General features: G+C 32.5%; 1 protein-coding gene across 1 annotated transcript in view; it reads left to right on the top strand.

Annotated features, from left to right (window-relative positions):
• Positions 1-16,080, top strand: part of LOC128185225 (uncharacterized) — a 160,679-nt gene that overhangs the window by 45,197 nt on the left and 99,402 nt on the right. Inside the window, exon 6 of the mRNA XM_052854876.1 lies at positions 621-761. Coding sequence (XP_052710836.1) covers positions 621-761 — 141 coding nt within the window. The remainder of the gene's footprint in view (positions 1-620; positions 762-16,080) is intronic.

Here is a 16,080-nt window from a genome sequence, read left to right as displayed (position 1 = left end):
ACTATTGTGGGCCTCACAAGGGGTTCAGAGTGTGATGATGTAGGTTTATATCCCGTTTATAAACAATTGTTTAGGATCTTTTTGAGAACTGCAATGCTCAACATGTGATATGACTATAAAATCATCCGGGACTGCAGGGTTGTCTCTAAAAATTAAAGTAGAAGGAGGAAATGAAAAAGTAGCAGGGGGTCTGGGGGTCTTGCTTATAGCTACATTGTGTTTGAAATGCAATAATAGCCGGGTAATTAAGGCATTATAGGCGGGGGTATTCCTCGCCTCCCGGGTCTTAGAGACAACCCTGGGACTGGATCATGAACATAGGAATATCCTGGGGGGGGGGGGGGGGGGAGCGGGTGGACTTTTATTGATACAGGATCTACATGTAATATGTCACAGTGTCCACATATTTTTTTTTATTATGACTCCATTCAGCTGATTTTATCATGCCTTATGTTGCTCAGGTGAGCGATGTGGCCCATGGGCCTCTTCTTTGAAATTCATATTTGAAAAAAGATAATTAATCCATCAAATAAAAGTTTTTGTGTGTCGAGGAACCTTAATTGTGCTGTTATGTTAATGTTAATATAATATCTTAATTAGGTAGTCAATTATCATTGCAGATTACATCAATGCAAATTTGGATAAATTATATGAAGAACATGAATTATTAGAAGAACATGAATTGTTAGAAGTTGAGGTGCAAAATTTGAAGGATTGGAATCAACAGCTAAAAACATCTTCTCAAAAGGCATTACCTTCAGGTTGTAGCAGTAGAAATGTATACATATGTCAAAGTCTTGCTCTGCATGCTTTAAAACAACTATCATTTGTTTTTACTGGTAACTCTCGATGGCTCGAACCTCGATCATTCGAAGTTCTTGATCGCTCGAAGTGAGTCTAGGGTCACGATTTTTTACCTGTTTAACTAAGCAAATTGACACTTGATTTCTCAAACTCTTGATATCTCAAAACGTTTGATCCCTCGAAGTCAAACTGCAGTCCCGTTGTTCATTATCTATGGTTTCTTACTCTTGATACCTCGAAGTTACCGTGTATCTCCAAGCGCTATACCTAATTAACACCAACTTGGTCATTATACCCCTGCAAACGAAGTTTAGGGGGTATATTGGTTTCACCCTGTCCGTCCGTCCGTCCGTCCATCTGTCCGTCTGTATGTGTGTCCCTCTGTCCGTAGACGCAACTTTGTCCCCCCTATAGAATTTTTTACTACTGCATGGAACAGTCTGAAAATTTGTACATATGTTGATTGCCATCTTTAAGATCAGACAAGATTTAATGATTTTATGACAGTTTTCATTTTCCTTATTCTATATATTGTACACTGATGTTGAAAAGTAAGGGAAGTAATCCTTACAGATTTTATTAATTAATTAATAGTATTAAAAGACTCTATAAAGTATATATATATATATATATAAATACATCCAGATGGAGGTTTTTTGTCTTTATGTCTTAACTAAATTTATTTTTTAAGTATTCTATCAACTGACAATGCAAAATTTTTGTTTGTAAATGATAAATTCTTAGGAGCTTATAAGAACATCAAAGACAAATGTGGTTGAATTCATTTGTCCCAAGGGGACCATTATAAGAGCCATGGTTTATATGGAGCATATGTTTAGGGAAAAATGATAATCTGTAAAATGGGCGGTCCGGGTTTTGGGGCTATTTTAAAACAGTTTCATGTAAACCAAAAGTTTCTATCATTTTAAGGAAATAAATAATATCATTATTAATAGGGATGGGACGATGCACTGGTGCATCACTATATTTATTTTGACGATATTTGGATCGTTACATTTACCATTAATACAACGATACCTAAGCAAATTTTTTTTTATTTTCCAAAAATATCTGAGTTTCATATATTGGCTATATTTAGTCCACGCGCCTAATATGAAAGTACAAAGATGGCGGAAAATCTCGTAAAGTTGTCAAAACTGTTAGGAAGCTAAGTCTGGAGTGTGGAAAACTTTTGGATTACTTGTTTATGAAAAAGCAGTGTATAAAAAATGTATTAAAAAGTGGCACTATTGACTTCTTGTATTGTACCATGCAAACAAAATAATGGTTTTCTGAACATGTACAGCAGCACAAGTTGTAATTTCACACTGGTGGTCATAGAAATAATAAGATTTAAAATGATTGCAAATGCATTTATTACAATGGTAAAATAAGGTATCTAACAGTATTTTTAATATATATTTGCATTTCACGCGAAAAAACGTCGTTTACGCAAAATCTCCCCCTTAGCCAAGTTTGTAAGGGGGAGATTCTCCAACATAGCAGCTTTGAAAGGTTAACAGGTATGCATTTAGTTGCAATGTATCATGATATGTGTCGTATCGCATCTCATGTATATGTACCAAATCGGTTAAGTACAGTATTGTCCCAGCCCTAATTATTAATAAAGAAGTTAACTATTTTTAGATGTTGTTTTTATTAGTCAAGTAAATTGATGAAGTGACCCTATAGGGCATTAATTTAAATGAAATTCAAAATAACTGATATGATTGCAGTGTTTTGGCAATTTTAAAATTGTTTGTAATATTAAATTTTATTTTTTACATATTTTTACATAGTATGGCAATTATGGTAATGTTTTGGGAGTTTATGAAATTTAACAAGCTCATCCAAGAAAATCATTGTCCTATGGGATCTATTTTCTGATATGGAGTTCCATTGTACCACAGGAGAAAGTGGGGAAAATTTGAAACAACTAATTGCATCTGTCAAGACTTTAATTAGAAAGATATTCAAAGTTTTATCAACAAGAGCATTGCTTGGCTACCAGGTATTTAATTTACTGCAAAAGGAGGGGTTAATGTCATTCTGTTGGTTTTTCTTTAAAAGATTAAAAAAAAAAAAATATCCTCAGATACATAAATTTATAAATGTATTACTGTGATACATATGTATTTACAGTGAAATTCTGATAATTTTGATTTTAATTATTCTTTGTTAACTTTTTTTTTTTTTTACAATTCTAGAATTTTTTTTATTTGTATGTGTTCCAAACCTTTATTATTCAATTCAATTATCTGTCCCATTTGAAATTAGCCTTTTGGGGGGGGGGGGTATTAGTCCCATGAGGACAGATCTAGTTTAAATTGCTACAGGCATTAGACGCGGGACGGGTTGTTTATTCAGGGGACACTTGACACTTGTCTGGGAAGGTGATAATCGTTTAATGATTGCTGATACCTAATCTATAATCAACACCAACCGTTTTACAATAATTTGGAGACGCAATGAAAATGAGAATTTTATTGAGACGAAACGGTAATATTGAGCCATGGTCAAATTTTAGAATTATAAAACTGTAAAAATTATGCTTATCAGCATCATTAGGGCCCCGCAAAGGTTTGCGGGTGCCCTATAGTAATCACTCTGTCTGTCCGTCCGTCTGTCACTCTTCCGTCCACAAATTTTCTGTTTTTTTTTCTAATAACTTTTTTCATAGTTGCCCAATCAAGTTCAAATTTGGTATGGTAGTTCAGTAGGCAGAAATACATATTTTGATGCTAAGTTTGGTTCTTCTGGTTTGGAGCTGGGGTGGTGGGGTAGATTCCTTAACTATGCATAAGAATGAATGGGCAAAGAGAGATAACTGCTGAGAATGTTACCATCCCTGTATACTTGGAAGGCTGTGCAAAATTTGTCCTTTGGGATTAATTAAACTTCCACAGGAAGAAAATCCTAAGCTTTATCTTTATCTGACACATTGAGATTAATTACTGCACTGCATGTGTCTGCACATGAACTTTGATTTGAAGTTAAGGTCAATTTTGAATGATGTGTAGTATTGTGTACATTCTTTGAAATATATATTTAAAATATAATATTCATACTTTATTTTGGTTAAAATACTGTACACAATGATTTATGATAATTTTATTGAATTTTAAAATCAAGATAAATATTAAGATATCCCTTTTCATTATTTTATTTTTTAATTATTTTTTTTTTTTTTTTTCTGCCTTAATGCTGTTAATTTTAACAGGTAATCAGATAATAACCCCATTCTGTCATTTCTGAAATTTTTTTTTATTGTAAATATAGAAGAAAAGGATGAGAGAGCAGAACAATTAATCCGCTGGGATAAATTATCTTGCCTGCTGCAGAAAATTTAGAGGCTTATCTCTATCTGTCATATGAAGATTAATGAACATCTTTGTCTGCAACTGATGTTTGTTTTGAAGTTGAGGTCAACCTGGTTGATACAATGTATTTGCATTCACTGAAGGCTTGCATTTTATAAAACACCTGTTTAAATCTTTTTATACCCCCGCAAACGAAGTTTAGGGGGGGGTATATTGGTTTCACCCTGTCCGTCTGTCTGTCCGTCTGTCTGTAGATGCAACTTTGTCCCCCCTATAGAATTTTTTATTACTGCATGGAACAGTTTGAAAATTTGTACATATGTTGAACGCCATCTGAAGATGTGCACCTGCAATTTCTTTTTTAAGATCAGACAAGATTTAATGATTTTATGACAGTTTTCATTTTCCTTTTTCTATATATTGTACACTGATGTTGAAAAGTAAGGGAGGTAATCCTTACAGATTTTATTAATTGATTAATAGTATGACAACACTCTAAAATATATTTATATAAATACATCCTGGTTGAGGTTTTATGTCTTAATTAATGAAAATAAATGCAAAGTTTTTGTTTGTCAATGAAAAATTCTTAGGAGCTAATAAGAACATCAAAGACAAGTGTGGCTGAATTCATTTGTCCCAAGGGAGCCATTATCTGAGCATTGTTCAGATGGAGCATGTGTTTAGGGAAAATTGATAATCTGTAAAATGGGTGATGGTTTTGGGGCTATTTTAAAACTGTTTCATGTAAACCAAAAGTTTCTATCATTATAAGGAAATAAATAATATCATTATTAATAAAGAAGTTAAACTATTTTTAGAAGTTGTTTAAATTTATTAGTCAAGTAAATTGATTAAGTGACCCTATAGGGCATTAATTTAAATGAAATTCAAAATTACTGATATGATTGTAGTGTTTTTGGCAATTTTAATATTGTTTGTAATATTAAATTTTCTTTTTTACATAGTATGGTAATTATGGTAATGTTTTGGGAGTTTATTAAATTTAACAAGCTCATCCAAGAAAATCATAGTCCTATGTGATCAATGTTCTGATATGGAGTTCCATTGTGCCAAAGGAGAAAGTGCGGAACATTTGAAACAACTAATTGCATCTGTTAAGACTCCTATTAGAAAGATATTGAAAGTTTTATCAACAGAAGAGCATTGCTTGGCTACCGGTATTTCCATTTACTGCAAAGGGAGGGGTTATTTTCATTTTGTTGGTTTTTCTTTAAATCAATTTAATATTTAAAAAAATATCCTCAGATACATACATTTGTAAATGTATTACTGTTATAGATATGTGTTGACAGATATGTATTTACAGTAAAATTCTGACAATTTTGATTTTAATTTTTCTTTGTTAACAAATTCTTTTTATTTTTTACAATTCTAAAATTAATTTTTTTTTGTAGGTGTTCTAAACCTTTATTATTCAATTCAATTATTTGTCTCATTTGAAATTAGCCTTGCGGGGGTATTAGTCCCATTAGGACAGTTCTAGTTTAAATACACATTTAATTTAGTTTTTTTTATAAGACATGAGGTTATCCCTGTTTTATGCAGATACAAGGTTACTATTTAGAGTTTTTGGACATTCAGGAATTATCTTGAAATTATAAGAATACAGTTGTTACTTATAATTTTCATGGTTTTTTTTACCACCTTATACATATTGCAGTTCTTTACATTTGATGCCGGGCATTTATTTTTCATCATTGTTAATATAAAGAGGATGGAATTAAAAGTTTTTTTCACTTCTCTATATTAATTGTCATAGCGGGGCCCTTCCTGACTGGTCAGTTTTCTAGTTGGTAAAATTATGACCTCCAGACCAATACTGGGGCCCCAGAAGGGGTTCAAAGCTAAACACAGATATAATTATATATAAAGGGAAAATGTTTATAAATCTTATGCTTAAGAAATACAACACAACAAATAATGATATTTTTATAAAAACATTTTCAAATATAGTAGATTCTTAATTGTTAAAATCATGACCCCCGGACAAAACTGGGGCCCTTAGAGGGGGTCAAAATTTAACATAGAAATATACATGTATAAGGAACATGTTTGAAAATCTTCTTCTCAAGAAATACAGTGCTACGATTTATGAGATTACTATGCAAACATCCTCAAAAAATCAAGATTCTTTATTATTTAAATCATGACCCAGGACCGATACTGGGGCTCCAAGAGGGATTCAAATTATAACATAGAAATACAAAAAAAACATGTTTAAAAAAATATACATATTATATAGAATGATACAAGGAACAGTAATGTTCAAGTGAGACATGTGGCCAGCATGGGCTTCTTGTTATTTTCTTTACACTGATATTGAAAAGTAAGGGAGTTAATCCTTACAAATTTTGTTAATTAATTTGGGCCCCGCTCTGTGGGCGCCCTGTAGTGATCAGTCTATCCATCCTTCTGTCCGTCTGTCCATCAGAGATCGCTTTTCTGGAGCATATCTTCTCTCCCCTTGGCCCAATCTGGCTAATACTTCCTCTACAGAGTGCCTTTGGAAAAAGGAAGTGCAGAGACCTTGAAACATGTGTCTAGGCCTATGGTTAAGGTCATAGCAGAATGATATATAAAATCCTTTTGCGAGGCACATCTTCTCTGCCCTAGGTCGAATGTAGCTCATACTTCACTCAAAGTGTTACATACAGTCAAGGGGGTGTGCAAACACATTGAATGAATCAAGGTCATCTGTTCCATGCAAAAACCCTTTTTTCAGAGCATATATACTTTCCACTTAGCCCGGCCTATATGGCTCTGTATCAACCTCTAATGATAAAACGCCGCTTAACGATACAAATATCATTAAGCGTTGCAATTGCAACCCCTAATGTTATAAATTCTTGCATGAACAGTTGACAACATCAACCACTAAAGATAAATCGCTGCCTAATGATGCAATTTTTATCATTAAGCGTCGCGAATGTAAAGCAGATCTAACGCTAAATGAAACGAGCAAAAAGCTACAAGGTCAACCCCTAATGATACAAACATTTTTATCATTAAGCGTTGCGATTGCACATGGTCATGGTCATGATTTTCTTCAAATTTTATTTTTGTATTTTTATTATTTACAATGCTTTAGAAATGCATTTCTTATGAACAGATGAAATTTGAGAGTCAGTCTTAAGTTTTAAGCAAGATACAGAGCTCACAAATTTCTGTCATGTAAACAAGGCTCGTGCCCTGTTTTTGTTTACATAGGATCAATTTACCAAATAAAAACCTTTTTCAAGCTGATTTTTCTATCTTCTTATTCATTTTAAGCATAGATAAACAGTTCCTAACGTTTAACACATTCATTTTAGGTCTAACTTTGAAATTTTCACTTCAACATTCAAAATGTAATCAAAAGCTTTGTTTACATGTCAAAGAATTAGAAGCTCTGTAGTTCACTTATAACTGAACAAATGAGACTCAAATTTTGTTTGCCTATAAAGAATGCCTCACTGAAGCATTGTAATTATTACAATCGGAAAAATAATTTTTGACCAAAATCGTGACCATGCCCCTTTAATGATATAATAACAAACCAAAATGTGAAACTCACGCCATTTAAAAAAATTATCTAGGATAATCCTGACAACCTGACAATCCTGGAAAGAAAGATGGATGGCAGGAAAATTATACAATTCATGCAGAAGGAAGATTTTATCATAAATATTATCCAATACATTGTCGTATCATACGAAACAATACCATAATGTAACATATTACATATAACAATATTAAAACATGATACAATATTATATAATTAGTATGATAAAATATCATATTACATGATATAAAAATAAGATTTTAGGATACATATCGGACATATTATACAATATTGCATCATATAATATATTACTATATCATATTTTATAATAGTATACAATATCGTATCATATGATAAAATAATGCATCGTATAATATAATAAAACGTCATATTCTACAATATCGCATCACATGATTCAACGCAATATCATATCATATTTTACAATATTGTTCCATATGATATAATGCATTAAGGGTGTTATTTTTCTTCTTCAGAGCCACTAGATCAAATTCAGTTAAGAAGAAACAGGATGAAGGAACTCATTTATTACTTAATTACTTAATAGATATTTGTTATTTTTCAAAGTTAAAGATACTAGAATGTCCTTCGCAAAATATACTAATTTCATTGCCACTTTTTTACCTTGTTTTACTGAAATTTTCATTTTTTTATTGTTGACAAAATACGTTTTTTTTCCTTTTTAAAAACTGAATATACTGACTTTAAAGTCATATTTGATAAAATTTCAATAAATAGCAATATACTTAAAATCAGTTAGAACATTGGCTTTGATTTATATGATGAGCCCAAAAAACTCATTTAAACACATACTTCAAATTTACCGTTTTAGACTCTTAAATTCAACATCAAAAAATTCATTTTTTTTCACTGAGGGTGTGCACTTTAAACTTCACGACCTCTTTCAAACCATTTAATGGGGGATACTGTGATAAACAGTGCACATATCCTTTTTTAGAGCTAAATTTAAAATGTTTTTCTGTTCCAAGCAAATGAAATAAATTTAGATTCGCAGTCTCTCTAAAACAGTATTTGTAACAATGACTACTAAAGTACGGTGGAATCTAACATATCATGTGATAAAATACATCAAAGCATCATAAAATCAAATCAGTAATTATAACAGAGTTAGGAAATCAAAGTAGCAAACCAATGATATTCACGTGATCAATATCCTGTATATCCTTAAATTTGGTAGAAATCATCATTATGGATAGGAATATATAAACTGTTTACATTTAATACCAATTTCTTTCCAAAAGTGAAATAATTACAAAACTTACACAAAAGGAGATCAATAATTTAAATACAATTAACCTTTGTTTAGAACATCCTTATATGTAAATATATATAGCAAATATTGATTTTGTGCTGAAATAGAATGATATATATATAATTCTTTTATTTAGCCGTGTGTTTTCGTATTCTCGCCAGTGCTTTATGAACTTAGGTATGCGATGTGGTCCATGCGTATTTTGTTTTTATTTTCTTAATCAATGTCAGGGGTTTAGAATGAAACTATGCATGATTAAGCTATAGTCTGCTATATTTAATCTTCAAAAATTTATTTTTTATGCACAGGATGAATGACCATCTTTAAGTTCCCCTTAAAGATAGCTTAAAGGTAGCTTAAAGACAATCTTTAAGCCACCTTTAAGCTATATGTGTTGCTTAAAGGTGGCTGAAAGAAAGCGTAAAGATAGCTTAAAGGCAGCTTAAAGACTATCTTTAAACCACCTTTAAGCCACCTTTAATTAAGGACAACTTATAGGTCCTTTCGGCTCAGGTGATATAAAATTGTATAACCTTAGATATGTGTTTCCTTTGTTTCTATATGTTATCTAAGCTTTTTGAAAAAAAAAAAATTTTTATTAGGTCAAATTCCAGTTAAGTTTGGTAGACTATGAATGGAAAATAAAGTGCACTATGTTATTTTTCATGGTCAGTTACTTTGGGATAAATAAGTTTAAAACAAATTTCTTTTGGTATATAATTCTTTAATCATTTCGTTTCAGATACAATCGTGTAATATGAAATAATATATACAAACTAGAGCAGAGCTCGTGGCAAAGCCACGAGTAGGTCTTTCGTTGTTGCTGCGAGTTGAAAATATATGTGATGTGGTGTCAAACGATTATAACAACTAAACTTTCAGTTCTGCTTTTGTTATAAAAACGTGCTGTGATTGAAAGCCTGCATATAAAACGTGTATTCAAAAAGAAAATAAGAAAATGTTTTAGGAAAACTGTTTGTCGCACACAGTTTATGTAATCGTAACAAACATTATTTAAAAAATGAGATATTTAATGGCGAGTTAAATTTTCAGAGGGTAGCAAGCATTGTTGTAAACAGTATGTACTCATGGGTCATGTCAGGAATTGTGTTTTTTTAAAAACCGAACCCGTTAACAAAACACGTAACCTTTTCTCTACGATGATTTCTTTATTTAAATGTTTCTAAATTTTCAAAAAGAATGTACAATTTAGAATTGTTGCGTGCTGACAAATTTACAGACCCTGAAACGTACTACTATACCAAAAAAGCGTGCGACTTACGTTCAAGAAACGTTTCGTGTTAACCGTTTAGCGTTTCGTGTGAATCGTGAAGCGTATCGTGTAAACTGTTTAGCGTTTCGGACAAAGCGTGCAGAGTTTCGGACAAAGCGTGTAAATCGTTTCGACCAAAGCGTGCGAGAACCACGTGAAACGTTCATCAGATTTCATTCGGAACTCTCTGACAATTTGTTTCAAAATGGCGCCCGTGTTTTACATTTCATGTACTTTAAACTGTTTGTGATTGGCAAAACTCTTTTGTAGGTTTTTACATGAAAAAAAATCTAGAGGAAATGATATACTTATCTTTTTACAAAATTGAATTTATTTTTAACAAACAAAAGAAAGGTATATGTATTAAAAGACGACTAGTTACAGAGTACATGTATATATAACGTTTTTATACGATGTTTCAGTACTGGTCCAGTCGTTTTACCGGTAACGAATATTTGCCAGTATCGAATAATTTTTAGAAAAATTACTAGTGGAAGACGAAGTTGAGGTTTTAAAAAATCCTAGCTAGGTAATTATAAAACAAAAATAAATATTCTATCAGTGCGTGAAGTTGTTTGCCACTTTGTATTTTGGAGAGGATTTATATAGGCTTTGCCTGTTGCCTAATCCATTTGATTACTCAATAAAATATGTTTAAATTAAGTTGTTTGCCATTTGCACGATTATTTACCGAATTGTTTACAAATTAAAAATGTGACCCAGATATGAGCTGCCGGAAGATCAAAGCAGAAAAAACGAAAGTGTGAAAACAATTAAACCTAACTATGAAAATAAGTTTGTTATTGATCCCTATTTAGTGGATAATTAGTAAATATAATTCATTTAAAAAGATAATGCATCATATCAAATAATAATGGAGCTTTGAATGAAATTACGACTTCAAATATAACCACGTGTAGTTTTCCTAGTTTCGGTTCATTGCGACAGAAGTATTATTTGGCTGCATATATTGATAGATATACGGGAAAACAAAGGAAAATGGCAACTACTTATCATCAATTACTATTATAAAGTGTTTTATGAAAATTCAATATTATAAAGTAACGCAAATGAAAACTGTTCAAGTCCAGTTTTAATTTGACGGGAAAACGGTATGATAAAATAACAATCATATTAATTGTTTAAAAGACATATTCACACAATTGTTTTTCCTTCTTCATTTATAAGTCCATTAACATGTACCCCTAGTATATTTTTGAAATTAATTCGCCTCAAAATATTCGGTCAGAAGTGATAAAGGGCGCTTAATTCGATACTGGGAAACGAATTCGAAACTAGGAAAATGGAGGGGGTGTTGAAATTACTTCCTTTATATTTTCGGAAGTTTGATACTACAGTTTAGAAGGACAAAGAAACGCGATTTAAACATAAAATAAAAACATTTGGAATTCCGATAATAATAGTTGCATGCACGACGAAACCGCATACTGATTCGTTACCGGTAAAATGACTGTACAATATTAAAATTCGCTATACATAAAAAATATTAAATACAATTAGCAAAACATGATTTCTGTTGGAACAAGCCTTAATCAACTTTAACTTACACGAGCATGTTTTGATAAGCTTGTATTTTTTTTTATATTTATTTACATTGACAACTCTTACTAAGACCATTTGGCTTTGTGTAAGCGGCACACATAACCTCGGACATTGGGTGAGACCTGCACCTAGCTGAACCTGTGAATCAAACTCTGTGTATTTGTTTTCATTGGATGGTCAAGCGGCTCTTTTTTTGCCAATAGCCAATGGAAAAATTAATGACTTCAAGGTAATCGGAATCAGTATTTGTTGAAGCACACAATTTAAATGATAGAAAATTTATTAATTATTTGAACACAATTAAATGTAAACTTAGAAAGAAAACATACTGATCATTTCTATGAATTGCGGGAAGTAAGTTCTTTGGAATCCCGATTATAGATATTTTTACAAGTAATTATTTTAACTAGAGCAGAGCTCGTGGCAAAGCCACGAGTAGGTCTTCCGTTGTTGCTGCGAGTTGAAAATATATGTGATGTGGTGTCAAACGATTATAATAACTAAACTTTCAGTTCTGCTTTTGTTATAAAAACGTGTTGTGATTGAAAGCCTGCATATAAAACGTGTATTCAGAAAGAAAATAAGAAAATGTTTTAGGAAAACTATTTGTCGCACACAGTTTATGTAATCGTAACAAACATTATTTAAAAAATGAGATATTTAATGGCGAGTTAAATTTTCAGAGGGTAGCAAGCATTGTTGTAAACAGTATGTACTCATGGGTCATGTCAGGAATTGTGGTGGTCTTTTTTAAAACCGAACCCGTTTACAAAACACGTAACCTTTTCTCTAAGATAACTTCTTTATTTAAATGTTTCTAAATTTTTGAAAACAATGTACAATTTAGAATTGTTGCGTGCTGACAAAATTTACAGACCCTGAAACGTACTACTACACCAAAAATGCGTGCGACTTACGTGCAAGAAACGTTTCGTGTTAAAAACCGTTTAGCGTTTCGTGTGAATCGTGAAGCGTTTCGTGTAAAATCGTTTAGCGTTTCGGACAAAGCGTGTAAATCGTTTCAAGCAAAGCGTGCGAGAACCGTGTGAAACGTTCATCAGATTTCATTCGGAACTCTAACAATTTGTTTCAAAATGGCGCCCGTGTTTTACATTACATGTACTTTAAACTGTTTGTGATTGGCAAAACTCTTTTGTATGTATTTTCATAAAAAGAAAATCTAGAGGAAATGATATACTTATCTCTTTACAAAATTGAATTTATTTTTAACAAACAAAAGAAAGGTATATGTACTAATAGATGACTAGTTACAGAGTACATGTATATATAACGTTTTTATACGATGTTTCAGTACTGGTCTAGTCGTTTTACCGGTAACGAATATTTGCCAGTATCAGATTGAACCACGTGTAGTTTTCTTAGTTTCATTTCATTGCGACAGAAGTATTATTTGGCTGCATATTTTGATAGATATACGGGAAAAACAAAGGAAAATGGCAACTACTTATCATCAATTACTATTATAAAGTGTTTTTATGAAAATTCAATATTATAAAGTAACGCAAATGAAAACTGTTCAAGTCCAGTTTCAATTTGACGGGAAAACGGTATGATAAAAATAACGATCATATTCTTTGTTTAAATGACATATTCCCACAATTGTTTTTCCTTCTTCATTTTTAAGTCCATTAACATGTACCTCTAGTATATTTTTGAAATTAATTCGCCTCAAAATATTCCGTCAGAAGTGATAAAGGGCGCTTAATTCGATACTGGGAAACGAATTCGAAACTAGGAAAATAGAGGGGGTGTTGAAATTACTGTCTCCGTAATTCATCCTTTATATTTTCGGAAGTTTGATACTACAGTTTATAAGGACAAAGAAACGCGATTTAAACATAAAATAAAAACAGTTGGAATTCCGATAGTAATAGTTGCATGCACGACGAAACCGCATACTGATTCGTTACCGGTAAAATGACTGTACATGTACAATATTAAAACTCGGTGTACATAAAAAATAATAAATACAGTTAGCAAAACATGATTTCTGTTGGAACAAGCCTTAATCAACTTTAACTTACAAGACATCGGGTGAGACCTGCACCTGGCTGAACCTGTCAATCAAACTCTGTCTATTTGTTTTCATTGGATGGTCAAGCGTCTCTTTTATTTTGTCAATAGCCAATGGAAAAATTAATGACTTCAAGGTAATCGGAATCAGTATTTGATGAAGCACACAATTTAAATGATAGAAAATTTATTAATTATTTGAACAAAATTAAATGTAAACATAGAAAGAAACAAGAGGCCCAGGGGCCACATCGCTCACCTGAGCAACAGCTCCCTTAATTCTGATCAAATTAGCATTACAGTATCAAAATATCTTGACAACTGAGTACAGTAGATCTTGCTAAAAAAATTGAAAATCTGCCAATTTTTATCCACCTCTTATTTTTTGGTAAATACCAAGCCCCTTTTGTTGTTGTACCTGTAAGAAGATTTTTCTCTATTCCTATAAACCTCCCCCCCCCCCCTCCAAATTTCGTGGCCCCACTATTCTCTAAGGAATCATGGTTTCATCAAACTTAAATCTACCTTTAATCTCATAACCTGTGCTTTCACACTAAGTACTGAGTTTTGGACCGAAAACTTTCCTGGAATATTTTTAAAGATTGTAAAACTGGATCCCCCAATTGTGGCCTCACCATACCCCCGGGGACCACGATTTGAACAAACTTGAATCAACATTTCCTGAGGATGCTTCCATTTTAATTTGAGCTTTTCTGGCCTAATAGTTTTTAAAAGAAATTTTTTAAAAGATTTTCTCTATATATTCCTATGTAAAACTTGATCCCCCAATCACTACTGAATTCAAAATCCACTGATATTCCCAAAAATTGACTGACATTGTCTGACATCTACTGTATAACCACTGTACCCTACTGTAAATCCACTGTACACCCACTGTACAGAGCTACTGTACCACACTGTATCCCACTGTACCCCACTGTACAGAGCCACTGTACTCCACTGGACAGCACAGTACCTACCCACTGACCAGCACTGTACCCCACTGTACACCACTGTACAGGGCACTGACCAGCACTGTACCCCACTGTACACCACTGTACAGGGTACTGACAAATACTGTACACCACTGTAACCCACTGTACCTAGTATGTTTTTATAAGTTATTATGTTTAAACAATGAATTGAATATTTACTTTATTTGAGACCAAAATCTGGATTTGTTTTGATTCTTTCCTATTGCTTACAAGAGATAAAGTGGGCTTCTATTTCTTTAAGTTCATATATAATTACATGGGCGGTCAGAATTCTTTCCAGGGAAAGGGCAGGGATACTTGTTTTCTGGGGGAGCTTAGACATATTTTGGATAGTTGTACTATGTAAGTTTAAAAAAAATTAAATTATCCTTTGCCCCCCCCCCCCCCCCCAATCCTCCGATCCACGCATGTATTTATCTAAAAACTCGGAATCCAATTATCATACAAAATATAGCAACTTATTCAGTAAAAAGGGGAAATATTTTTATATATTTCAAAATCAATGTTTTAGTAACTAAATATCTATTTATTTTTTTTTACAATGAATTTCATTTAATCAATATTGTCAAATAAATATTAGTATATATGTTACATTAAAGTTTTAAAATTAAGAGAATTTAAAACTAAGAATTACAATTTATAGATACAGAGGGTTCCACTTAATCTGATCGCGGTTAATGTGATAATTCGGTTAATCTGATATAAAATCAAAACACCGATCCATTTGCTATATAAGCCTTTGTAATTTCTACTGATAATCTGATTGAAAAAAATGTCATTTTCGGTTAATATGATACGATTTCTGTCGGCCGATCAAATATCAGTTAACATTTTCACACCTCTTCCCCCATGTCCACTTCGTGTATAACCTCTCACTGTGTAAACAGCTTGGCACGTGCCTAAAACTTGCAAATAAGGGTGCTTCAGGGGATTAGTCACAGCTCAACGCACACAGATGGTCAGCTGGTCGATAGATGAAAGATACCGACATCGATAGTTCAGCCCACCCTCTAACACCTTTATATTCCTTTGTTTAATTAGTTGACACCCCTTTTGTGTACACAGTAACTCTTTACAGGGCATTAGTTTCACTTCAACACACACGGATGGCTCACTTCTTCGTAAGATGAAAGCTACCGACATCGACAGTTGTTCCGGATGACCGCACACAGGACTGACCTTACCTGTGTACACATTTTACTGTTTTTTCATGTACCAATTGCCAATTGCCTGTG

The sequence above is a fragment of the Crassostrea angulata genome, chromosome 5 (assembly GCF_025612915.1).
Source record: "Crassostrea angulata isolate pt1a10 chromosome 5, ASM2561291v2, whole genome shotgun sequence".
NCBI classification, from domain to species: Eukaryota; Metazoa; Mollusca; class Bivalvia; order Ostreida; family Ostreidae; genus Magallana; species Magallana angulata.
The sequence above is the reverse complement of the archived record's forward strand: the minus strand, read 5'-3'. Positions and strand labels throughout refer to the sequence as shown.